This window comes from Arvicanthis niloticus, chromosome 23 (assembly GCF_011762505.2).
Source record: "Arvicanthis niloticus isolate mArvNil1 chromosome 23, mArvNil1.pat.X, whole genome shotgun sequence".
Classification (NCBI taxonomy): domain Eukaryota; kingdom Metazoa; phylum Chordata; class Mammalia; order Rodentia; family Muridae; genus Arvicanthis; species Arvicanthis niloticus.
Window position 1 is genome coordinate 40,222,523 of NC_133430.1, and position 27,732 is coordinate 40,250,254.

General features: G+C 42.6%; 1 protein-coding gene across 8 annotated transcripts in view; it reads right to left on the bottom strand.

The window, feature by feature from the left end:
• Window positions 1-27,732, bottom strand: part of Syne2 (spectrin repeat containing nuclear envelope protein 2) — a 309,215-nt gene that overhangs the window by 222,761 nt on the left and 58,722 nt on the right. For 5 of the 8 annotated variants that reach the window (XM_076921984.1, XM_076921987.1, XM_076921986.1 and 2 more), the window contains exons 3-11: window positions 24,382-24,443; window positions 22,580-22,675; window positions 22,407-22,484; window positions 22,226-22,318; window positions 14,575-14,765; window positions 12,886-13,082; window positions 10,486-10,640; window positions 6,971-7,072; window positions 4,392-4,529 (exon numbers count right to left, since the gene is read on the bottom strand). In XM_076921984.1, coding sequence (XP_076778099.1) covers window positions 4,392-4,529; window positions 6,971-7,072; window positions 10,486-10,640; window positions 12,886-13,082; window positions 14,575-14,765; window positions 22,226-22,318; window positions 22,407-22,484; window positions 22,580-22,675; window positions 24,382-24,443 — 1,112 coding nt within the window. The remainder of the gene's footprint in view (window positions 1-4,391; window positions 4,530-6,970; window positions 7,073-10,485; window positions 10,641-12,885; window positions 13,083-14,574; window positions 14,766-22,225; window positions 22,319-22,406; window positions 22,485-22,579; window positions 22,676-24,381; window positions 24,444-27,732) is intronic. The other 3 variants (XM_076921989.1, XM_076921988.1, XM_076921985.1) reach the window with 1 other exon arrangement.

Consider the following 27,732-nt stretch of genomic DNA (forward strand, 5'->3'; position numbering starts at 1 on the left):
CCACACACACACACACACATTCATTCTACACATCCTTCCAAAAGGATTAGTTTTTAATTTGGCTGAAAGCATATGAAAGGTCTTACCAGATCAAAATTAGGTAATGTTGTTATTGTCTGCAGCAGGCTTTTTTTTTTTTTTTTTCTTCAGAGCTGAGGACCGAACCCAGGGCCTTGTGCTTGCTAGGCAAGCGCTCTACCACCGAGCTAAGACCCCAACCCCTGCAGCAGGCTTAAGAGGAAAGAACTTACTAACTTAAGTGCATATACGAAAATGCCATAAAGAAATATGTTACTTTGTATGCCAACTTTAAAATTAATAGCCAGGCAGTGGTGGCGCACGCCTTTAATCCCAGCACTTGGGAGGCAGAGGCAGGTGGATTTCTGAGTTCGAGGCTAGCCTGGTCTACAGAGTGAGTTCCAGGACAGCTTGGGCTACACAGAGAAACCCTGTCTCAAAAAACAAAAATAAAATAAAATAAAATAAATAATAGTAAGTAAAATATACCTATATTTATAAACTATGGAACCAAAATTGTATAGATGGCATTAACTTGAAATGCCTAGTGAGTTTAAAATTAGCTTGTCTCATTTCACTGCACCAAGAAAAAAATAGATTTCTAATATACTATTAGTTTGGAGCTTTTAACCTTATGAAATAATTCTTTTTGCAGTTTTCTCATTATTTCAGGTATTTTTTTCAAATCATATTCTGAAAGAAAAAAAAAATCAAGCCACATCTCTGTGGCCTGGAACACTCTGAACTATACAGACAACGCTTCACTGATTTTCATATTATTATGGACTAGTTGCTGCACACAGCTTCAGTCATTTTACAACAGGTTCCCAGAATGCACTGGGCACTGTTGTCTGGTGGTGACATTCCTGGAGCTGCACTAGTTCCTCAGATAAGATCTCTTGAGAGTGGCTCCGGGAAGCCAAGCACACTTATCTGACACATACAGTAAATGATTTAGAAAAGACATTGCAAAAATAGGTGTCACTCCTGATGGGCAAGCAGAGATCCACAACTGTCTCCTGTGCAGCGCCTGGACGGAAAACAGGGAGCCATAGAGTCTCTCTGTAAATATATTAGCATGAGTAAATTCTATAATGAACTCAATACATTCATTTAAAAATCATTTAATGGGGGGCTTCAGGGGTGGCATCCTGTCTTACAAAGGACCCAAGCTGGGTTCCCAGTACCATTTACACAGGATGGCTTACTACTGTCTGAAACTCAGGCTCCAGGGGATCTGACATCTTCTGGCCTCTGTGAGAACTGCACTCATATGCATAAACACATGGACACAAGACACACATACATACACAGAGATACACAGACACACACATAATCATAAAAAATAAAATTTTTCATTATAAAACATTACTGGTGCTGAGGAAAGGAGGGTTCAGTGGGCAGGAACAATCTATCTACAAGCACGGGGACTTAAATTCACACTCCCCCACCCCCGCACTCCCACACAAGGGCATGGCGGCACATGGCCATACCTCCAGCATTGGAGGAGAACATACAAAAATTCCAAAAGCTCACTATTTTGCTAGACAAACAAGCCAAAAAGGCAAGCTTCTAGCTCAGAGAGAGATGCAAAGGTAGGAAATCAAAAAGCAATAGAAAAAAAAAATGATGTTATTCTTGGGCCTCCAAACAGGGTCATTCATGCATCTGCCCACTCGCTACAAACACATACACTTTGCAACACATAACAATTTACAGACAGACATACAACCATTTCATTATCCATGTAAAATGGGTAAATCATAAGATGTGTAAATTAAATATTAATAAAATTAATTTTAAAAATAAAGGCAAAATAAACATGTTTGGAAATCAAGGAAAATGAAGCCAATCTGTTACTGTGTTATGTTATCAGGTAAGGAGTTATGGGGATGGGATGATTAAGAAATGCTCAAAAGCTGTAGGAAGAACTAGAAATTGCAAATATTCTTCCCCCCTTGTTGTTGTTTTTTTGTTTGGTTGGTTGGTTGGTTTTGTGTGTGTGTGTGTGTGTGTGTGTGACAGGGTCTCCTCATGTAACTTTGGCTGGCCTGCAACTTGATTTGTAGACCAGGCTGGCCTTGAACTAACTCACAGAGATTCACCTGCCTCTGCCAAGTTCTGGGATTAAAGGTGTGGCCACTATGACCAGCTAGCAATGGTAACTATCTAGGTGGCCATGAAAGACTGGAGTTTTCTCTTAAGTACTTTAAAATGAGGGCTGGGGAGATGAGTCAGCAGTTAAGGCACCTTGCTCCTCTTGTAGTGGAGCATGGATCAGCTCCCAGCATGCATGCTGAGTCACTCACAACCACCGTAAGTCCAGCTCTTCTGACTTCCACGGGCATCTGCACAAACATGCACATATCTACCCCTGACACACACAGACACACAGACACACAGACACACACAGACACACACACACACACAGAGACACACACACACACACACACACACACACAGAGAATTACAAATATAAATAAACTTAAAAATTTCTTAAGGCATAGTTGCTCAGAGCAAAATATATATAACACACATATGTTTATATATAAACAAGCACAGCATAAGGACCCAAGTTTGGTTCCCAGCACCTATGCTGTGTGCCTAACCAACTTCAGCTTTAAGACAGCACAATGCCTTTGCCTCTTTGGATACCTGCACTTGTGTGTACATGCCCACACTGAGACACATAGGTGTACACATAATTCAAAATAGAAAACATATTTTTAAATTCAAAACTAGACTCTGTATCCGATTCACACATTGTGATGACAATTTCCTGTCCCATTTAGAGCCACACACTGTCTGTCTCTTGTTAGAGAACAAACAGGTGTTTAAGGAATGATAATAAAACACATATTTAAAAAAAAAAAAAACTTCTGAAAAACAGGTGCTACATGGTAAAAAAAAAAAGTTGTATAATAAGAAATTATACAGCTTAAAATTTAAACTATAAATAGTTTAGAATGTATAACACCTAGAGCTATCACTAAACACTTAACAAACAAAAGGAGCCCCAAAACTGACAGACATATTAAAACAGAATTCTTTAATAAAATGAAGGTTCAAAAACAGAGGAAGCACACACATCAAAGAGGAAAATGATACATGTAAACTAAGTGGTAGGAAGAATTATATTAAGTATAATGTACTAAACACTCCGATTAAAAGGTCAGAATTCTCAGAATAAATAAGAAAAGAAAAATCCGTGTGTCGTCTTTAGTAAGTGAACTATAATGGCTCAAATGGGTAGAGAAAAATGAGGGGCCAGGCAGTGGTGTCGCACGCCTTTAATCCCAGCACTTGGGATGCAGAGGCAGGTGGATTTCTGAGTTTGAGGCCAGCCTGGTCTACAGAGTGAGTTCCAGGACAGCCAGGGCTACACAGAGAAACCCTGTCTCGAAAAACCAAAAAAAAAAGAAGAAGAAGAAGAAGAAGAAGAAGAAGAAGAAGAAGAAGAAGAAGAAGAAGAAGAAGAAGAAGAAGAAGAAGAAGAAGAAGAAGAAAAGAAAAATGAGGGGAAATGTCTAATTTAAATAGCATCAGAATAACAGGGTCAGAACATGACATTCATTTCAGATGAAGCAGACACCAAGTGAAACACTCACCAAATATCAGTAGTATTTAGTGAGTTATATCTTTCTGATGAACTGACATTTTCTGAACTAACTCTCACGTACCTATGACACACTTGATAAGGTTTTTAAATGCACAAAGCAGACCTTGACAGAATTGAAGAAGGGTTTCCACAGATTTTTAAACTTCTCTTTCAGCAGCTATAGAACGAGATATAAGCCAGTCGAGACATAGAGAGGCTGGGCACGAGTATTAGCCACCTTGACTTAACTAATATTAATATCATACAAGATTGCTAAAGAATACAAGCTTTTCCAAAGGCATGTGGTTTTAATGTTACACCATATGTTGGACCATAAACCAAATCTCAATAATCTCAAGAGGATGAAACCGTAAATGTATATGGCACTCACAAACACGATCATCCTACATGTATTTCCAGATTGTCTTCCAAACAGGTATTGATTCTGATAAAGGATGGGAGGGAAGAGGCTACAGTTCACCCAAAACATCAATCACCTCCAATAGGAAATACTACCTTATCACTATGGTAAACCAAGAATTAATGGCCAGCGTAGCTTTGGATAACCTTTGTGTTTAAGCAGAATGCCATAAACCTCTCTTAAAGTTTAAACTCCTATATAAATAACATTATGGGGGCAGGGAGGCAAAGCATGAACCCATGCTCTGGTGAAGCACCTATCCTGTCTCCTACAGAGGTCTGATGAAAGTCTAGAGTCAAGACTTTACCTAACAAAACCACCCCAGAAGAGTTCTAGGTGGTATAACACAGTCACCTGGTGCATGAGTCTGGTCCAGCCTTGTCTCAGCTGTAACTCATCTTCATTCAGCTCTCTCATCCTCCCTTTCAGTGACAGGACGTCCACAAAGGATTCCTTTTCTTCATTCAATGACTCCATAAATGATAGCAGACTCTGCAGTTAGAAGAGCATTTCATAATAACCTTGAAACACACACTTCATTCCATTTATAAGATGTAATCTGCTAATTAAAGATATATAAGCTAAAGGTCATGTTAAAGTCTGGCTTAGGCAAAGGTTAAAATCTCTGGATCCTGTATCCTCTCTCTGAGTAACAACAAAATGACCCACGGGTGTCAGTTATGGGATTTCTACTGCAAGGGAGTGGCAAAGCCACCTGTCTCTAGACATCAGATCATGATGCCACATATGAAAATCTGCCCAACCCAGAGCAAACAAGATAACTGCTGCCTTGCCATTTCCTGTATAAATGATGGTGGTTGGCTTTGCTTTTGTGGGATGGGTCTCACTCTGTATCTCAGATTGGTAATGGAACTCACTATGTACCCAAAGCTGGCCTCAGACTTACACCAATCCTCCTTTCTCAGCTTCCCAAGTGCATGGCATACACACCTGAGCCACACGATGATTTCCAAAGTGGCTTATGACCAACATAGATGATCCAACTCTCCCCGATGCATTCTGTCCAACTAAAAATCCCCTTCTGCCCACACTCAAAGTCTCAGAATAAAGTTTTTCTTGGTTTGCACTTGTATGCAGTATTAGTGTTTTAGAGTTACAATTCTGTGTTAACACATTATACAACCATTAATGATATTCATATTCATACTTAATAGAGCCTGGACATGGTGGTAGGGACCTTTATAGTCCCAGATATGTGAGAGGCTGAGACAAAAATTATTTGAACTCAAGAATTCAAGGGGAGGATGAAGAAATTAGTATTACCTAGCCTTGAAAATAAATAGATAGATAAATACATAAATAAATAGCAAATAATTTACTTTAGCTCTGATAATAACTTCATAAAACTTTTTGCTGAAGAAACATGAATCTATGATACATTTCTAAATCAAAGACATAGTAGGAACAAGGTACGTCCACTGAACAGTGAGCATCTCTTCCACCTCAAACGTGTGCCTGGGGAAGAAGTGCATAGAATCTATAGATCAAAGGAAGAAGAGAATTTTTGGTCCCTTCTTCTCCTACAGACTTTGAGCCAAGCAGGATGGCACGGTCCACAAGTCACATGATCCACTCAATGTTGGATTTGGAAAGGCTGATTCATCCAGCTCCCTTGGGGCAACGAAGGCCCAGAAAGCGCTAAGGGCTGCACAAGCACATGACAATATCATCCTTATTCAGGACCAAAAACTGGTGGGAAGCACAAAATTACATAGACAATGGGTTCTAAGAAAGCTTCCTTTGCTCCGTCAAGGATTGTACAGTTAACAACTAACATGTCCTGGAAACTCCCAACAAAATGTGAAAAGACCAGAGAGCCTTAAAGCCACACTCTACTCTTGAGATGCTGTATACATTGAGAGAAGTCTTTTAGTCCCTCTAAACCTCAATGTCTTCATGTGTGAAACTCAGTTAACACCACCAAGCTCATCGAGAAGTGTTAGCCTGTAAAAGACTTGTCAGCAAGGGTGCTCCATAGCAAATGGTCGGTGTTCAGGGATAACATCACTACTGTACACAAGACTTCTGGATGAAGCCCTGTACTATAATTCTGAGAAGTGCAATTGATAACCTGGTTTTTTCCCCCTTTTATTCAATATTCATGATGAGGGAATGTTCTTCTCAAAAACAGGGACTGAAGAACATTACAGTGGGCAGGATGATAAATATTTGATCTCGTGGACCATTTAGTCTCTTTCCCAACAGCTCAGGCCCGGGTACAGCACGAATAACTGTGAAGAGTACTTCAATAAGCACAGTGCTAGTCTGCATCATTTTCTTTGTAACAGGAGGAGTCCAGGGCCAGGGGGTATAGTTTGGCATCCCTTGCTGTAGAGTTCTGCAGATCAAACTACTCCGTGGACCAGCAGTATCAAGAACCATATGAGCAACATGGGATCTTGGGCCCTGGCCAGAGCTCCTGAATCTAAACCTGTATTTAACAAACGCATCCATGAAGGAAGGCTTCAGAGGCACTGTCCTAGAATTCAGTACCAAGTCTGGGGTTGTTTGTTTAATACTAAATATTCTCTTAAGAGTTTTCTAAAGTGTACTTGTGGTAGTAGGAATAAAAATGGACACCCATAGGGCATGGCACTATTAGGAGGTGTGACCCGGTTGGAGTTGGTGTGGTCTTGTTGGAGGAAGTGCTTCTCAGTCTCCCTTCCTGCTGCCTAGATGTAGAACTCAGCTACCTCTCCAGCACCATGCCTGCCTGCATGCCGCCATGCTTCCTGCCATGACAATAATAATGGACTAAACCTCAGTGGGCCCCAATTAAATGTTTCCTTGTTGCTGTGGTCATGGTGTCTGCTCACAGTAATAGAAACCCTAAGACGACAGTAGTTTTCTAAATGTATACTTTGTTACTCTTCCCCAAGGCAATACAAGCAAGTGTCTAAAGTCTTACTCACCTGATACTTGTTACAGTAGGTCTCACTTGCCAAATCCTTCAGCATCTTCTGTAATCTCTCCTCTTGCAGAGTCAGCCAGACCATAGCATCCCTCACCTTGGCCTGTAATTCAGACATGTAAACATGCACACACACATATATTTGAACTATGAGCGATTTCTATGAGCAATAAAATTGACAGCTTAAAAGAGCAATGGATTGTTATTATATACCAATGACTCACCATCCCCAAGAGAAATTCTTCTGGTTCCTGTAACACCTTACATTTAAAATAGACTGACACTAACACCTGAAAGTCACATTGCAAAAAAAAAAAAAAAAAAAAAAAAAAAAGGATTTCTCAAAAGAATATATATTTGGAAACCAATATGCATATATAATATAATTATATAATATATATACTTTTTTTTTAAATGGGGACTGAGAGGTGGCCCATAGGCTAAAAAGCAATCACTGCTCTTCCAGAGGACACGGGTTCAATTCCCAGCATCCACATGGCAGTTTAACGTTGTCTGTAACTCCACTTCCAGGTGACCCTCTGACTCCACACCCACTTTAGAAGCACCAAGCACACCTGTGTCACACATACAAACATCCAGGCAAACATGCAGAGACATAAAAGTAAAAGAACATCTTTAATTCTAGTACTTAGAAGACAGAGGCACATGGCTCTCTGCCTGACGATCTGCTTGATGGGTTTAAGACCAGCCTGGTCTACTTAGCAAGTTCTAGGACAGCCAGGATAACACAGAGAAATCCTGTCTCAAAAAAAAAAGTAAACAAATCTCCAGATAGATAGATAGATAAGATAGATAGATAGATAGATAGATAGATAGATAGATAGATGTAGATAGATAGATAGATAGATAGATAGATAGATAGATAGATAGATAGCCTATCTGTTTCCAATGTTCTTTAGTTCTTTTAAGAAACACCATAGATCATTTTTTAATTTTTAATGTTATTTATCATCAAGGATGATTAGGTGGACACACGCGCGCGCGCGCACACACACACACACACACACACACACACACACACACAGCAAGGCAAGAATATGGAGGTCAGAAGACAGCCCTGTGGAGTCAGCGCTCTCCTTCCACCTTCCCAGGAGTTGCAAAGGCTTGCTCGGCAAACGCCAAGCATCTTTACCCTCTCACGTTACCATCTTGACAACCTCCTAAATCACTTTCCAGCAGGTTCACTGCCAAAACCGTTCACACCAAAAGACATCATGAATACCTTAAGATTAAACAACCAAACCAACCAACCAAATAAACAAACAGCAACAATAAGCCCACTAGCACAGTTTCAGGATGTGCTGTCCTATACAAGTGAGGGGTGCCCTTTCCCCTGATAGCTTCAGTGGGCATGCTCACATCTGAATGCAGATTGTTCTGCCAGAGGTTACAGTTTCCCGTTCACTTGCCTTCTTATTCTAGTAAACAAAAAGGCGGCTTAATATTTTTGTTCCCAATTTCATAGTCAGTCGAATCTGTAATTTTATATAAATATTAATTAGGAAGGAGGAGCCTCTCGGCAAGTCAGAAAAGAGCCGCTCATTTCTAAGCCTAGTGTCTCCCAGAGAGTCACTTCAGAACCAGCAACAATGTTGCCAACAGCCTCAGCTAAGACGGCTGGAGAGGCAGCCTAGTTCATCAGACAAAAAGTACGTAAATGTGCTTGAGAAAGCCATTTAAAAGCACATTTAAAATAATGTGGATTTTATTAGGACTTTGCTACAGTCACCACACTCATTTATATCTTCATGGACGTGAGGAAATTTTTTTTCATCTCAGTGGCTGTAAACTGAATAATCAAAACCAACTTAGCAGCGATTCCAGGAAATCTCCACAAGCCAAGACCAGGGGCAGAGCACCATGCCTCCCTGTGTGTGGAGAACACAATTCCATTCCGACAGTTCCATTCCGACCAAGCTGTGAGCAAAAGGGGACAAAATCTGCCAGTTGGAGGCATGTTCAATGAAGGGGAATGGTTGCATGATTTCGTAAATACCTAAAAGCTACTGAACTGAACACTTTAAATAGCTTAACTTTATAGTATATGACTATTTCAGTAAAACAAATACAGGTTACAATAGGTCAAAATTTTATTATCTGTAAATTGTTCAAAAGGACTGGAGAGACGGCTGCTGGACAACAGCACTGCAGACTCTTCCGGAACACCGGGGTTTAGTTCCCAGCACCCACATGGCTATGAACTGTGGTGTGTTACCTCCAGTTCTGGACATCCAATCCCTCTTCTGGCCATCATGGGTACTGCATGAATGTGGTGCACGGACAGGCATGCAGACAAAATACCCAAATAAATCAATAAACAGGCAAGTGTGGTGGCACACACCTTTAACCGCAGCACTCAAGAGGCAGCCGGGGCTATAAAGTGAGTTCCAGGGCATCCAGGGCTACAAAGGGGGAGACCGTGTCCCTCCAAAACAAACAATAAATAAATCTTATTCCAAAAAATTATCCAAAAGGCAGCTTAATTTATAACTCATCCTGTGCAATGCAGCTATAGTTTGGCTCTTGAATGATGACATCATAGGCGTGAACACTACAGAGGGCACTAGCAACACACAATGGGAAGAAACTAAGAGGTCGGACCTAGTGCAAAGCTTTATGTCACAGAGGGCATAACCCAAAGAGGGGACCGCTGAACTCTAGTCTCTTTCTAATCGGCACTTCCCTGGTTCTGTCATACACTGTCCATTACAACGAGCAAGGCTAGCTGGCTATGGCCCAACCCCACAAACTGGGAGCTGAAATAAGCATTTCTCTCTTAAAGTTGTTATTCCATGCTATTTGTCAGCCTAACACAGAACTAATGCAATGCCTATCTAGAAGCTGTTTGAATGACTCAGCAGAGCTCAGTTCACCCCATGAACTTAAAAAAAAAAAAAATCAGACAAAACAAATTATAGTGAAAGAAATTAAAATATTACTTTCCTGGAATAAGCCTAGAAAAGAGGCATAATGGAACATTCTGGATATTGAAACTATGACTGCCTGTATGTTTTACATACTTGAACGAATTGCAGGTTTGTTTGTTTTTTCTCTTTTCAGGATTTTCTTATTTTCTACATATACAGTGTTCTATCTGCATGTATACCAGCAGGCCAGAAGAGGGCGCCAGATATCATTATAGATGCTTATGAGCCACCATGTGGGTGCTGGGAATTGATCTCAGGACCTCTGGGAGAGCAGCCAGAGCTCTTTACCTCTGAGCCATCTCTCCAGCCCCTGTTTGTTTTTTCAAGACAGGGTATCCCTGGCTGTCCTGGAACCAGGCTGGCCTTGAACTCAGAGATCCACCTGCCTCTGCCTCCCAAGTACTGGGATTAAATGCATGTGCCACCCTTGCCAGTCATGAATTGCACATTTAAGTTGTGTGTGCAACTTAAATTTCATGAGTTTTTTGGTTTTGTTTCGTTTTTCTTTTTACATCAAACCATTAGAGTACAACCAAAAGAAACTGAGTAGGCAGCCAGGAAGACACACCTGTGCTGAGCCCCCAGGAAGACACACCTGTGCTGAGCCCCCAGAAAGACACACCTGTGCAGAGCCCCCAGGGCCAGGCACATCCTTTGAATACTTCAGGAACTGGGCCACGTAAGTCATGATGGACTTCTCATCAGGATTCACGACATCTACATCTGCAAGACACACCACAGCATCCATCAGCTCATAGTTAGTTCTCAGGGGGAAGATGGCGTAGGCCACTGGGTTCAGAGGCTCCTGAATTAACCAAAGTTGTGGACCAGCCCTGCACCCTGCTCACCCTCCTGGCTCCAACCCTGTGCAGAAGTTCAGAACTTAGACTTATAGTCAGACAGAAGTAGCTGGAATGCAGGCATTGCACAGTCAGCATCATCGTATAAAACCTGACATCCCTCTGAGTGTTGTTTATGGGACAACACAGCAATCCAAGGGGTCGAGAGAAGAAAATAAAGGCATTTATCTTTCTGGAGACATGGTGCCCCAGGCAACACACAGAGAGTGTAACTGATTCCAGGCACTGTAGTCTAGGCATCTGTACAGTAAAAAAGTATTCATTGTGTAGAAGACTCCTCCAGGACATTCAGAGTTTACTTACTCATACATGGGATGAATAAACTTGACTTCAGTGGGCCAGTGTTTGTGTTACATGTAAGAAAAATAATTACCTTAAAAACAAGGTAATAAATACTGAGATTTAACTCTTCCCAGTGGAAGGACTTCGTTTTTTGCTATTATTTGTGCTTTACAGAATTATTCATGTATACTAAATCTTTATTTGTATTTATTTATATTTTCAAACAGGGTCTCATTAGTTAGCCCAGGCTGGTCTCAGCTGACTCTCCTTCCTCAGCTTCCAACATGCATGAGCATCGAATAAGGAAAGAGCCGAGCTGCCAACATCTTCTAACTCTGTTCCATGATTGGTGATAGCAACTGAACCAGCATGCTGGTTGTATTTATACCACAAAAGGACATATATAAGCATCTGATTTGTCCTTTTACTGACTTCTAAAAAACCCACTGAGGCAACTGCTAATAAGAAATACTAAAATATGTCCTGCCTAGAGTTGTCATGTTGCAATTAATACACTTTAAAAACTAGTATTTGACTCAGGAAAGAAATAATTCATAACACTGAAAAGCAAGTGGGATTCTGACATACCTGATACTTCTACATATTAACATATAGAAAGTTACCAACTGATACTCATCTCATTACCCTCATATGTAATTCTGCAACCTGAAGCCTATAGATTGATACAAGAGCGTGGTGAAATCCGACAAAAGCAATCTTGGGCTATTTTGACATCATAGTAAAATAAATCATACTCTTTGTTATTTATCAATTATGTGATACATGAGCTTTACAGAAGTCAACTTTATAGGAAACAAGTCTAGGTGTATGTGTTTGGGGAGGTGGGCGTGGGCCATGTCTAATCTACACTCCTGCATAGGCCGCTATAGCTGGCTCAGTGCACTTTTCATTAATCTTAGATACAACTTTTATAACTTCACCTTTTTTGGCAGCAAATACCTTTATCCATTGAGCAATCTTGCTAACCCAGCTTACTTGCCTTCCTTCCTTCTTTCTTTCCTTTCTTGCTTCCTTCGTTTTTACTCCCTCACTATGTAGACCTGACTAGCCCAGAACTTGCTACGTATACCAGAATGACCTCAAACTCAAAGATTCTTCTATATTTGTTTCCCAAGCCAACATTAATTTTTTAAATAAATATGTATTGGAATATTTGAGAAGCAATACAATCCATACGAAAGTATTCTTCAGAAAGAAATTATTTTAATAATAACCCTATAAAGTTAAAGCTGGCATTTTAGAATTTTCTTGTCAATGATCAAACACAAGGGTTGATCAGAAAGAATGCCCCAGTGTGGCTGACCACATACGGAGGTCAGGAAACAGCAATCACTGCTCTCCTCAACCACAGGAGGAGAGATCCAGAATAGGGAGACACGTGAACAAGGGTAAAAGACCAAAATAACCTTACAGGAGAGCTGTGGCCCAGGAAAAACAGAATATAATACAGAAAGACATAATACAGAATATACCAGAAGAAAATTAAGGCAAGGCCTCAGATTACTCCCAGTAAAGGCATGGCTTACATTCAGCTGTGACTTCACTCCCTCAGTGACAAAAGTCAGGTCATTGTGGCAAAGTCCTAATTCCATGAAATTCAGTTAAGAGCTAAGTCTTCCGGTAGGAAAATACACTGCTGTAATGCCAACTCAGGTGTGAAGTGCACAGGTGCGAAGTGCACAGGTGCGAAGTGCACAGGTGTGAAGTGCACAGGTGTGAAGTGCACAGGTGCGAAGCACAGGTGGGAAGCACAGGTGCAGCCTCATGCTGGACAAGGAGATTCCAAAAGAAGGAAGACTGTCTACCTTCCGGTTCCAGCAATCTGGGGATGTTCAGCTCGTGTTCTGCGATCCTGAAGGCCTCTTTCAGATTGTCTTTGTTGGATCTGTGCCTCATGCTGTCCATGTTAATCAGGTCTGGTCGCAAGGCATGAATGACAGCCAAAAAAGCCATCCCATTTCTCCAGCTTGACTTAAAATCTGTCACATTGACAGATTGAGACCTGTACAAAAAAATGTGATAGAGACTGTTGTTTAAAAAAAAAAAGTTTCTACTGTTTTCAATGGTAACTAAAAGATAATTTTGAGAATTAAATAAAGGCTACTTATGATGGTAAAGAACTTGACATGTAAGCCTGGTGGCCTGGGTTCAATCCTCAGGATCCACATAACAGTAGAAGGAGAGAAGCAAGTGGACAAAGTTGCCCCCTGACCTCTACATGCATGCCACGGTACACACACATAAGAAACACGACAAACGCAATAATAGGAAATAAGCAAATTTCAAAAGATAAAAAAATATCTCCTGGAGTCCTTTTAGGATCAATCAGAAAATAAAGTTAAATTTCCCAGAAATGAAGACTAATTGTAAAAAAAAAATAGACCACATGATGACACTTCACATATTCGTTAGGCATTTGCTCATTCACCTCCTCCTATTACACACTTATCTCAGGATGGTGAAATGGCTCAGCAAGTCAAGAGGTTATCACACAAGCCTGGCAGCCTGAGTTCAATCCCCAGAGCCCACCTAAAGGTGGAAGGAGAAGACCGCTCCACACAGTTACCCTCTGACCTCCACAGGCAGGCCCTGACAGGCCTGTGCTGCACTCACACACACGATGACAATAACAGTAATTTTAAAACATGTTTTAAGAAGACATGGTCTTGACATTCAAAGGGCTTATATTGGTGTGATTGTTAATCATGACTGTCAGCTTGGTGGGATTTAGGATCACCGTGGAAGATGGGGGTCTCCGGGCAGGGATTACCCAGAGTAGATAGATTAATGTGAGTGATACCATGGGCTGGGGCTCTGGCCTGAATAAAAAGGAAAAGACAAGGAAGCACAAAGACTCATTGCTTTCTGCTTGTAACCGTGGAGGCACCATGGTGGCCGTTCCTGTGACGGCCTCCTCGTGCTCCTGCCGATGATATACCTTCCCTGCCATGATGAACTGTGATCCCATAATGGGGTAAGAGAAACCCATCCGGAGGCACAAGTTGCCTCTTTCAGGTCTTTTGCTGCAGCAACAAACTAAGTAACTAGCACCAGTAGGTAAGACTCTATCCCTAAAGCCTCTGTCTAGATGCATGGGAGAACTGTGCCCAAAAGAAAAGATATTTAATGCCAGGCATGCTGGTGTGTGCCTTTATTCCCAGCATATACCAAGCAGAGGCAGGTGAGTGTGAGTTTGTGGATAGCCAGAGCCACACAGTGAGACTCCCCCCATCTCATAAAAGAAAGCGATAGGGAACTTAAATATTGCTTTATCTGCCCACAGCAATAAACTATGGAAAGCCAGCAGCCAGGGTAGAGCTGCCATCTCTCAAACCAGAAACAACTAAGCCCAGCAAGATCCACTTCTGGAAGATTCACTAAGAAATGGTGTTGCTGGGAGTGTCCCATCAGCCTGACTGTCAGAGCTGGAAGTCCACGAGGTTGTGTGGATGGATGCACACAGCTGTCTCGTCTGGGCACAGCAAACTACTCACGCGGCACACTGTTCCTGAGCCCACTGAAGAAGAGCCTTCTTGGCGGACCCCCGCCATCTTGCTTGAGCTTGAGCTTTGGAGCACTTCTTACTGGGAGGACTTGAGGTAGGGGATGACTCAGCCACACTCACAACCTCCTCCGGTGAAGGCTGATTGTAATCGCAAGACAGACTCTGAGCAAGCTTCTCAATCTGTGGAAAGCACAATTGTTAACAGGCACGTTAGCACACGCTACTCCGAGAGAAGCGCCTGAAAAGCATTCTTTAGCACTGACCAAAGATGCATGGTGAAATGAGGCCTAAATATAACAGAGTTCAGCATTTGACATTTGGGACTACAAGGTGGCTTTCCTTAGGTCTGGACAGGGGTGTCTCTTGCACCTGAAGCAGGAATGGCTTCCCACGGAGGCAAGCATCCATTCATCCCCTAAAGATGCCACCAAGCACTCCCAGTGCTGCTGGATTAAACCAGGAGAACCTCCTAGTCAAGCATCTTTGAGAATGGGCGGGCTAGAATGCAGCCCCTCTGATTACAGCCTATTGGGAACAAAAGCACATTCAGAAAACAGAGACTAGGCAGGCACAGGGCAGGTAAGACTCCACCACCCCAAGGCAGTAAAATGACCATTAAGAACATGAAAAGCATGGGCCAGTAAAATGGTTTAGCAAGAAAAGCAAGAAAAAGGTGCTACACAAGCCTGGAAACCCGAGTTCAGTTCCCAGAACCAGAGTAAAGACAGGAGAGAAGCAACTCCATAAAGTCTGTTGACCTCCATATACATACCACACACACACACACACACACACACACACACACACACACACACACACACACGAGACGCATGTTAATAATAAAGAAATCCCTTTTCTTTTTCTTAGATTTATTTATGTGCATGAATGTTTTGCTTGTATGTATGTATGTATGTATGTATGTATGTATAACACATGTGTGTGTGGTGCTCACAACAGCCAGAAGAAGGTGTCAGAGCTCATGGCGCTGGAGTTACCAATGGCCATGAGGGTTCTGGGAACTGAATTTAGGTCGTCTGCAAGAAAAGTAAGTGATATAAACACTGAGCTATCCCTCCAGCCCCCATACATAAAACCCTTTAAAAAGGAACATGAAGAGTGCTGGAGAAATGGCTTAGCAGTTAAAAGTGAGTGCAACTCTTGCACTGGGTTCCAGCTGCCCTGGTCGTGCAGAGCATCTCACAGTGGCCTGGAAGTGCAGCTCTAGTGGGATCCGCGGCCCCTGACCCATTCACACACCTGCACTCACATCTCAAAAGCACATCCTCTCCCTCTTGTTTCCCTCTCTCATACACACACACACATACACACACACACACACACACACACACACACACACACACACACGCGCGCGCGCGCGCGCGTAAAATTTACCGAAGAAGGAGAAGGGGAAGGGAAAGAAGGAGAAGAAGAAGGAGAAGGAGAAGGAGAAGGAGAAGGAGAAGGAGAAGGAGAAGGAGAAGGGAAAGAAGGAGGAGGAGGAGAAAGAGGAGGAGGAGGAGGAGGAGGAGGAGGAGGAGGAGGAGGAGGAGGAGGAGGAGGAGGAGGAGGAAAAGGAGAAGGAGAAGGGAAAGAAGGAGGAGGAGGAGAAAGAGGAGGAGGAGGAGGAGGAGGAGGAGAAAGAGGAGGAGGAGGAGGAGGAGGAGGAGGAGGAGAAGAAGGAGAAGGAGAAGGAGAAGGAGAAGGGAAAGAAGGAGGAGGAGGAGGAGGAGGAGGAGGAGGAGGAGGAGGAGGAGAAGGAGGAGAAGGAGGAGAAGGAGGAGAAGGAGGAGAAGGAGAGGGAGAAGCAGAAACAGCAGCAGAGCTGGGCGGTGGTGGCGCACGCCTTTAATCCCAGCACTTGGGAGGCAGAGGCAGGCGGATTTCTGAGTTCAAGGCCAGCCTGGTCTACAGAGTGAGTTCCAGGACAGCCAAGACTACACAGAGAAACCGTGTCTTGAAAAACAAACAAACAAACAAACAAACAAAAAGAAAAAAGAAACAGCAGAAGCAGTAGTAGTAGTGGTAATAGAAGAGGCCGTCATTGACAGGACTGGAGAGATGGCTCAGTGGTTAAGAGCCTACTGTTCTTCCAGACGATGTGAATTCAGGTCCTAGCAGGACACCCAAACATACACACACACATTTAAGAAAAATAAAAAAGTAAAGAACTTAAAAGATAAAATGTCAGAGCTGGAGGGATGGCTCATCAGTTAAAAGCAAGCACATTCTGCTTTTGCATAGATCTCTGATTTTGATCCCAACATACAAACCAAGTGGCACCAACTACCTGTAACTTTAACTCCAAGAAGCCCAAAGCCTTCTTCAGAACTAGGAAAGGACCTGTACTCACCTACGCGCACGCCCACACAGAGACATTTGCATATACACCAAGTTTTTAAAAAAAAAAAAAAAACATGAAAGGCAATCCCATAAGTAGTTTTAAAAATCTAAACATACACAGAGAAGAGTAGGATCATCGTGTAACTGGTGAAAAGCTTTCCCCTAGGGACAATGGAAGTATGAAAACTGCACGCTAATATGTTTGCTGGTAAACACACAAACTGATCTGAACATTTTGGGCAACATAATATCCATTTAAAACCTAAAAGATACATCAATAACCATAGGAATAGCTAATGTTTCTCTCTATAATCAACAGAATGGAATCAGTAACAATAGATATGCTAGAGAAGGTGGCCTGTACCTGAAGTGCCAGCACTGATGAAGCCGAGGCCTGGGGATCACGTAAGCCCAGAGTCACCTAAGATCAGCCTGGGCCACACAGTGAGACTCCATGAAAACAGCACAAGAACAATAAACGCAGCCAACGCCACTAGCCCAACCACCTGGCGAGCATCGATGGATAGACACCAAGCATAAAATGGCAGAGCCAACACTGTTTTCAAATACATCCCAAAGGCTTACTACAGAGGTGGGGGTGTAGCTCAGTGGTAGAGAGACCTTGGGGCACTTTGAACGTTGAATGCTCACAGTGATTAGCATCTGCTATTTTGTATAGTATAGTATAGTATAGTATTCCCTTCAGGAGAGAAAATTCTGTTGAAGACTGGGGGTCCAACTCAGTAGTAAAACTCTGGACTTGCATGTGAAGATCGTAGGTTTAATCCCCAATGCCATGTTTTTACTTTGAATTATTTTTATTTATCTTCAAGGCAGAGCCTGGGATACCCAGGCTGGATTCCCATTTACCATGACCTGAAAATGGCCTTGAACTGCTGACTAACTTCTTCACTCCTGAGCACTAAGACTGCAGGTGTACCCCACTTCACCTGTCTCCCAGCAACGGATATGCATACAATCAGGATGTTCTACAAAATAATTGGAGAAATAGGATCAGAATATTGGCATAAGTGAAAGTCCTGCCCCATGCCAATATCCCCAAAATATCTTCTTATGTTGCTTTGTAGCACAGTCCTGTCCAATAGAACACTCCATTTGTTTTGTATTCACTTTCTTCCTAATTTTTTCAGTCAGGGTTTCATGATGTAGCCCTGGATGGTCTTAGATTCATAATCCTCCTGCCTCAGTCTTCTCAGTTCAGGGCCGGCATTGCAGACATGCCTCATCAAGGTGTAAAAAGTAAGACCCATAAAAGTAAAAAATTAATACATCCAAACTACATTAAAATGATACATGTCTATTGTTAAAAGATTAAAAGGCGACCTACGAAGTCTGAGAAGTTATTTCTAATTTATACATCCCAACAAAAGACTTCTACCCAGAATACACCTTAAAACTTGTATAAATGATTACATATAAGAGCAAGGTTAATAAGTGGGGATCTCCATCGGGTCCTTCCACTTGGAGCTCGGGAAACCCTGCAGACAAGGGGGAAAGAGAATTGTACAGGCCAGGGGGTGTCGAGGACACCAGGAGAACTAGCAGAATCAACTAAGCAGGGCTCATGGGGGTTTCCAGAGACTGAAGCGGCAGTCAAGAAGCCTGCATGGGTCTGCACCAGGTCCTCTGCATGGATGTTATGGTTCTTAGCGCAGATGGTTTCTCTGGGACTCTGAGCTGTGGGAGATGAGGATGTCTCTGGACCTTTTGCGTGCTCTTGGAACCCTTTTCCTTCTACTAAGTTGCCTCGCTCATCCCTGATATGAGGGTTTGGACCTAGTCTTAGTGTATCTTACTATGCTGTGTTTGGTTGCTATCCCTGAGAGGCCTGCTCTTTTCTGAAGGAAAAAGAAGGAGGGGTGGATCTGGGGAAGAGGGGAGGGGAAGGTGGGGGGGAAGGGAAATGGGGTCAGAATGAATTATATGAGAGAAGAATAAATTTAAAAATAAAGGGGAATGTTAAATAATATATATTGTATATTATCTAATAATACAATATATATTATTTCAAACTGCAAATCCTCTGATATAATTCCCCTTCTAAAGATTTAACCTGTGGGACTGGAGAGATGACTCAGTGGTTAAGAGCACTGACTGCTCTTCCAGAGGTCCTGAGTTCAATTCCCAGCTCACCACCATCTGTACTGGGTGGGATCTGATGCCCTCTTCTGGTGTGTCTGAAGACTGCAACAGTGTACTCACGTACATAAAATAAATAAATCTTAAAAAAAAAAAGGTTTGGCCTGTGAACTACTACAGTTGTACACAAAGTTCTATCCTAAGGATATAATTGAAGTTACTTATAATCAGAAATGTGACCCTTCCGGCTGTCCATTAATGAGATAGAATACTTTACAGCCAATGTCATACACTTCTATTAAAACATAAATAAATTTAGAGCAGTGGTTCTCAACCTGTGGGTCGTGACCCCTTTGGGAGTCTAGTGGGGTCACCTAAGACCATTGAAAAATACAGATATTTGCATTATGATTCATAACAGTGGCAAGACTATAGTTATGGCGTAGAAACAAAATAATGTTATGGTTGGCGGTCAGCACATGAGGAACTGTTTTTCAAGGGTTGCAGCATTAGGAAGGTTGAGAACCACTGGTTTGGAAACCTATTCATTAGAGCAGTTTAAAATGGCATGGGTAACGTGACCCCATATTGTTGAGATAGAGCTGTCATCCAGAATCCACGGGGGGGGGCTGGCTGCCTTCAGGTGCAGACAGCTGTGGAAAGATGCTAAGGTTCCTTATATTATGCGGCACATTCTTTGCATATAACCTATGCAAGTCCCTAGTGTCACTAAGTCATCTCCGGGTTACCTATAATATATACAGCACAATGGAAATGCTATGGAAATAGTTGTTACGTTACATTACAGAATGATGCCAAGAAAAAAGGCACCCTTTTTCCTTATGCAGGACCCATATATGACTATGTATTAATTGCTGCTGTATACAAAAAGATTGAATATTAAATTATTCTCAGATGACTATCCATAAATAGTAGAATATAAACATCTTTATTCTCGCTTACTTATAATGAAATTTTTAATTATTTTATTAATTAACCTAGGATGATATGGGGGATGGGAATAAACACCAAAATACCCCAAAATATTTCATTTTATTTTATGTATATGAATGTATTTTTGCCTGCATGTATATCTTTGTACTGCTTGCACGCCTGGTGCTCGCAGAGATCAGAAAAGGGCCTTGGATTCCTGAAGTTACAAGGGATTATGAACTGACATTTGGATGCTGAGAATCAAACCCAGGTTCTCTAGAAAGTTCTTAATCACTAACCCATCTTTCTAGCCCCAAACTATCCAATTTTAACATCTTACCATATTAGGTCCTGTTTTCTGTCTCCAATTCCACTTTCCTCTCCCAGAGGAAAAGCTACACTCCCAAATTTAGTTCTCATCCACACACATAGTATTTTGTTATAGCTACTAATGCATGCAATCCAGAAAAAATAATCCAAATTTTATATCAATTAGTTGTGCAATATTCTAAGTCTCTCTAAAAGAAGCATTTGTTCCCCAATACACACATAATTATATAGTCATGTTTAAAGCAATAATAATAAGGGCTTCCCTGCAGAGTCAGTGGAGACTGGCATTGTAATGGTCAATTCAGGAAAGGACAGCGGACACTGGACATTCACAGTCCAAATGGAAAACACCAGTAAAAGGTCATGGGCCTGCCGTACGCCTTCCTTTGTTTAAATGAAATCTGGACTCAAATTAAAATCCAAACAGGGATTCACAAAACAAATAAGAAATACTTTGAGAGTCAAAGCATCCTGACAAGTCTGGAGATTCAGCTTATTCCCAAGAATTCTCAACCAGCAGGAAGGGTTTTCCATCTGAACTAGTCATACTGTGTAGCAGAAAACAAATCCATGTTCTGCAGACATCCTTCCGGTCTTCCTCCTGCAAAGTCTTCACAGTTCAAAGGAAAACTAAACAGCTTACTTTCTCAGTCAGTGGGCCAGCCATGCTTGCCCTGATATTTTCCTGAGAGGGTATGGGATACTCAGTCCCACAGAAATTCCTGGGATCCCAGGGACTACTTTCCTTATCTTCTGTTTTTGTTTTGTCTGTGAGAGGGGGGTGGTTTGAATGCTTGGCCAGGGAGTAGCACTATTAGGAGGCGTGGCCTTATTGGAGGAGGTGTGGCCTTGTTAGAGGCAGTATGTCACTGTGGGGGTCCTATGCCCAAGCTCTGCTAGTGTGGAAAACAGCCTCCTTCTGGCTGCCTGCAGAAGCCAAGCCCTCCTGCTACCTGTGGATCAAGATGTAGAACTCTCCGCTCCTCCAGCATCATGTCTGCCTGGATGCTACCATGGTTCTTACCATGATGATACTGGACTGAACCTCTGAAACTGTCAGACAGCCCCAATTAAATGTTGTCCTTAGAAGAGTTGCCTTGGTCATGGTGTCTCTTCACAGCAATGAAACTAAGACAAACAGGGTCTTACTCTGCAATCCAGTCTGACCTGAAACTCACTTAGAAGCTCAGGCAAACCTTGAACTCCCAGCAACCTTCCTGCTGTGGCCTTCCAAAGCTGAGATTACAAGAGCGCTCCACCATACCTGGCTGCTTGTCTTCCTTTGAGGGGCCAGATGCATCAGTCTTTGGTATCAGGGAGACACTGTGTCAGTCCACAGTGCCAAAAGAACGGAGTGGGGACAAATGAAGAAGAAAGTGTAAGAGAAAAACCAAGGCTTTCCTGAACAATGCAGTGAAGTAGAGTAAGTCACCTTCTAAGGACTCCACACCCAAAACTCAAGAGGGAAGGAGAGAGCTCAGAAGGAACTGCCAGGAAAACCGCAGGCCTGCTTAGTCAAAGTTTCACCTTCTCAACCTTCAAAGCCAGCACTTAGGAGACGAAAGCAGGTGATTTCTGTGAGTTTGGGCCGCCTGATCTACATAGAGAGTTCCAGGCTAGCCAGGACTACACAATGAAATCCTGTCATTAAAACAAATAAAATTATGTGTATGGATGTACATAAATATGTATGACATATATATATATAATATGTATACCTAACATATGTACACATATATAATATATAATATATATTATATATATATAATATATATATTACACACACATATTAGAAAAGCAGTCTTTGCCATATGTTCTCTACCTGTTGGAGATTCCGAGTCCTGTTTACAGAAGCAGCTTGGGAGTGAGTGAGCCGCATGTCACCCTGCGTCTCTCGTGCATTAGACTAGTAATAGTCCTGTCACCAAAATACTTACATGAAAGTGCAGTATGATGGTCCAAATCAGGCCAAGGATAATGGACGGGTTTCCTTCTACGATGTCAGCAACATGGATATTTATTAGCTTGATCTGCAAACAGAGAAAAACAGGTTAAAGGGAGCCAGCCTCCCACTGAGCCCGTCCCTCCTGTGAATCTGCAGGTGTGATTCAGACTTACAGATCTGTTTTTCAGGAATGTCAGGGCATGTTCTATGTTGATTCTACACTGGAATGTGTTAGATCCTTTATCCCGAGGCTAAAAATTCAAGCACATCATTACTCAGAAACAGGAAGTACATTTAAAAAAAAACAAAACCAGCCAAGTATCTTGTTGCCATTTGGCAATCTTACCAACTGCTGTCCGGAGAGGACTTCTAACAGGTCCAGGAGGACATGCCCCTTCTTAATGTCTGCGAATAGGTCGGATATAACTGAGGGAGGCGTGTGCTGCCAAAGGAAACAAGAACAGTAATCTGCCAAGGGTCCGAAAACACCGTTAAGCATCTCCTAAGTGAGCTCTGTGTCTTCAAAACCAGCCAAGACTCAGTGGGTGTTATCTTAAGAAAATGATACAGTCCTCATGAGTTACATTCCAAAGCATGGCAAGATGCACAGCGAGCCTGTTTTATCTCGTGGCTTATTCCCAGTCACACAATGCTTTTTCTGACTGGCACTTTCATGGCCCTAAACCTTGTGCATAGAGAGGGCAGTCACAGACACTCGGAATCAGACCATAGTGACCCCCTGGGAGAGCAGGCTTCGTTACTGAGGCTATGCCTCTCTCTGGTCAGAATGCCATCCATTGTGTGGAACGGGCAGAGAGGGAAGACGGAGGGTGAGAGTCACTAATCAGACATCCAGGTTGTTTGAGGTTCTCAGAGTCACGGAGACAGAGGATGGAGTGGCATTTGGATTGAGATCTCTGGGTCCAGACTGAGTTTGTGGCCCAGCACTGTCCTTTGCCACATGTTTGACCAGGGGCAAGTCACAGGCATTCTCTATAGAAATCATAATTTCTCTCACATAGCAACACATAGTAAAAAATCATTTAGAAACCACAAGGAAGGCTGGCAAAGTGGAATGAGCCTGAAATCCTACCACTAGAAGGGAGAGGCAGGAGGATGGCCAGAAGTTCAAGGCCTATTGGAGCTACATAGTAACTTTCAGGCCAATCAGAGTTATACAGTAAGACCTTGTCTCAAACAAAGAAAGGAAGTGTGGCTGGAGAGATAGCTTAGCCCTTAAGAGCAAGTATGGCTCCTGAAGAGGACCCAAGTTCAGTTCCTGGCACTGATGTTTGCCTGCTCAAAATTGCAGCTCCAGGGCATCTCTGGACCTCTTCTGGGCTCCATGGGCACCTGTTTGCATGGGTGAGCGTGCATACAAATAAATAAACCTTTTAAAGAAAATAATCACAGGGAATTCGAGGATATAGTTCAATGGCAAGACAACTGCCTAGCACAGTAGCCTTGAACTCGATGCCCAGCAAAAGAACAGAAAGAACATGTGAGCTAGGCGGTAGCCCTTCTATAGTCTCAGCTACTCGGAAACTAAGGCAGGTGAACCACTTAAATCTAGGAGTTCAAGACCCACCTGGTTAACAGAGGAAAAAAAAACACTCACCTCAAAAACTAAAGTGTAAAACAATAGTGAAAAGAAACGTTGCTCTAGAGTGTGCTGTTTAGTAAGCTATGATTTTAAAACAACAGATGTCATAAGCAGTCTTCATCGTCACACGGAACAAGTTTAGGGTGGTGCCTGACACCCATCACTCAATACAAACATCACATTGTTATTATGTCATTCAATGAAAGAAGTGTTATCACCCTAAATATTTTTACAGCACTGTCCAGTTCCTTCTCAGGTACATTTTTCTTGTTCCAGAAAAAAAAGTAACAGATACACCAGGACACCAATGTGAGAGCATTCTCTTATGAAAAGACATTTATGACCTTCTCAGTGACCTTCTCCGTGACCTTCTCCAGGTCATCACAACCTCTCGTTTTGCTCTGGTGTTTATCTATTTGTTATCAACAGGGTCTCACATAGACCAAGGCTGGCCTTGAACCCCTAATCCTCCTGCCTCACGCTCCCCCGGTGCTGGAATTCCAGGCATTGACCACCCTTGGGGTGAGAGCTTTGCATCAGCTCACCTTTGCCAACTGTGAGTTTATCCAGCAGGTGAAGGTTTTCTTCTGAGTGTCCTCCTGTTCAGCTAGGGAAAAAGAGACAACAGTGGTCACAACATGAGAAGCTGCAGACTCCTGAAGCCATGGAGGCGCCTAAAGTCCGTAACCCAGGAAGCGTGTCCGCAGGCTCAGTCAGATTTAGACTAACTTTCAGATGTCCAACCAAAGACTTTTTCAGAAGTAGTCGACAATGTGATAGAACTTTTCTTAAAGTCACAGCTCAACTGACAATAAAGGATGGTTTTTAATATTTTCAAGTAAGAAAAGAACTGAGATCTTTTTTTTTTTAAAGATCTGGTTTTTTTTTTTTTAAGTACTGTTTAAAAGACTTAAGAATGAGAAGTCCCCCTAGCCCCCAGCTCTGAATCACCCTGGGACATTTGAAGATGTTTTAAAAAATTCACTGAGGTCCTCACAGTTTGGCGTTGACACTGTATCAAGAAATTTATTATATAAAATGCCCCAATACTGAGTAAACCACGGAGACCTGAGTTCGAATCCTGATCCCATGTCTGAGTGGCTATGTGACCCTGAGCAGTAACAAGGCAGTGACAAGCACTCTCCTCTGGAGGTTGATTTGAGAGGCAAATGATTCACCTAGTATGCCTGGCACAGACTGGCACAGACCGACACAGACCGGCACATAGCAAACATATAGCCATGTTCTCATTGAGCAGGCAGGACTTGGGACTGGGGACAGAGTGGGCACTGAAATCTGCCTCCCCGGCACTATGGGCAGGTGACCCTGTTAGGCTTCCTTCAGCATCTCACCCACCTCAGGGTCAAGCAGAAACCTTCCATTCTATGGGCTGAGTACACAAACACTGAGTCTCAATTCCCCAATCTCTTCACCTGATTGGGGGGGGTTTATAAACAGGAGCCAGGACACCCATTTCCCACTCCTCCAGAGGCTCACTTGGTCACCATGTTTTGACATAGCAGTAGAAAAGTAACTAAGACACCAGTGATGACCAGGGTCACCAGCACCCATTGGTACCCTCAATGCTGCCCAAAAATGACAATGGATACTTCTCTCCCACTAATGGACAGATGCATAGTAACTTCACATTTCCTTCTTCAAACATCCAATGCCTCCTCCCCAACTCTTTGGTAAGACCTTTCTTTGTTGTTGTGTGTGTTGGTTAGTGTTAACTGCCACAGCTTAACACAATCTAGAATCACATGGGAGGAAAAATCTTTCTGAGGAATTGTCTACATCAGGTTAGCATGTCCATGGGGCATTATACTGGTTGTTCACTGATGCAGAAAGACCCAGCCCACTCTGGGCAGCAACATTCCTTATGAAGGGGATCTGAACAACATGAGACAGGAGAAAGAAGCAAGCAAGGATGTATTTACTCTCTCTGTGGTTCACTGTGGATGTGGTGTGACTAGCTGCTTGAACTCCAGACTTAATTTTCCTCACATAATGAACACTAGGCCAAATAAACCCTTTCTTCTCTAAGTTGCTTTTTTTTGGCCAGGATATTTTATCACAGCAACAGAAATTGAACTAGAACACTGTTGGGTTGTTTTGTTTGGGGGGGGTGGTGGTTACTTTTGTTTGTTTTTTTGTTTTCAAGACAGTGTCTCAAGGAGCCCAGACTAGCCTAAAATTCTCTGTGTAGCTGGAAATAACACTGGACTCCTGATCTCCTACCTCTGCCTCGCAAGCTGGGATTGTAGTCATGCTTCCCGTGGATATCTGGTTTACACAGTACTGAGGACTTAACAGAGGACTTCATGCAGGCTAGGCAAACATTCTGTCAACTAAGCTACAGCCCCAGCCCATGAGCTCTTTCTTCCCAAGACACCCAGCAATCTCATCTAGCAACCCACAGAGTACTCTACTCTGACCTACTGGTGCACATCAACCGGATGTGCTCAGATCATCGTCCCCGCTCACCAGTTCCTATCTCTGTTACCTAGTGGAGGACATTTTCCTCTCTTCTATTCCCTATCACCTTCTTCCCTAGGTCTTGAGCCATTCCCATCAGCATAAACACACATTGTTAATTCTCCCTCCGGGAAAGAAGGACTAACCTCCCTTAGTACCCACTCCGCAATCAGCACTGCTTCATTTGTCTGCTGTCCCCAGGTCCTCTCCTCCCTCACTCTGAGGTGGCCCCACACCAGTCATGTCCTCACCATTCCACTGCGACTACTCTTTGTCAGGTCACCATGAGGCAAGGCTCTCAGTGCTCCCTTCTCAGTGCTCCCTTCTCACTAAAACCAATGGCTGATACTCAGCCTGCACTTCCCAGGGTCACCCAGCATCGTCCAACACAGAGAATGGCTACCTCCTACTCTCAGGACTCACACTCTCATTTTCTTCCTACACCACTGGCTGGCTCACCTCTTTATCTCTCAGTTCCTACTTGGGAAATCCTCTCAGGTCCAACTTCATATCCTCCCCTGAGGCTGGACAGAAAGCTGAGTAGTCAGTAAGGTGTTTGCCTTACAAGTGTAAGAATCCAGACTTTGCTCCGTAGAATTTACCAAGAAAAAGCAGGCATGGTGCTCCATGCCTAGAGATGAAGAGACAGGGACAGGTGGACTCCCTGAAACTAACTGACAGTCAGTAAGAGACTCTGCAACAAGAACAACAACACATACTACCTACATACATACATACACATACACACACACACACACACATACACACACATACACACACACACACACACACACACACACGAACATGTATGGACAAAACACTCTAGATATCGCTACTTTTCACTATCTCCATTACACTACTCTGGGCCAAGTCACCTCCACTGAGTCTAACTGTAAGATATTCTTACAAGTGTGATACCATATTTAGGACCTTAGAATGTTTTAAATTGATAACCCCCAATTAGCAGCATAAAAAAAAAAAAAAAAAAAAAAAACTACAAGCGTCATGACCGATTACGGATACTCTTAGCTTTACTGTATTTCTTTCTTTCTTTCTTTTTTTCCCATCAAATCCATTGTATCCGCCTTACAGGTTTAAGTCAGCTACAGTTCAATGACTGACACCTCATAGGGTGCTCAATGATTGTTAAACTAAACTGGGTTCTGACAAGCCAACTGGATTCTTCAGGGATTTGGGAGTTCATGCTTCTTATTTTAATTTTAATTTTAATTTTATTTTACAGAAGAGTTACAAGGGCCACAGCCCCCTTACCTAGTCTCCTGAGACCCCCTACAATGTGCTCTCAGCACTTTTCATCTCCAGTTAGTAGACGATAAATAACTTTAAACAAGTGCTGCAAAACGCACAGAGAGCTAATTTTATTTCTCAATGGGAGAAAAAAAAATACCAGAGAATAA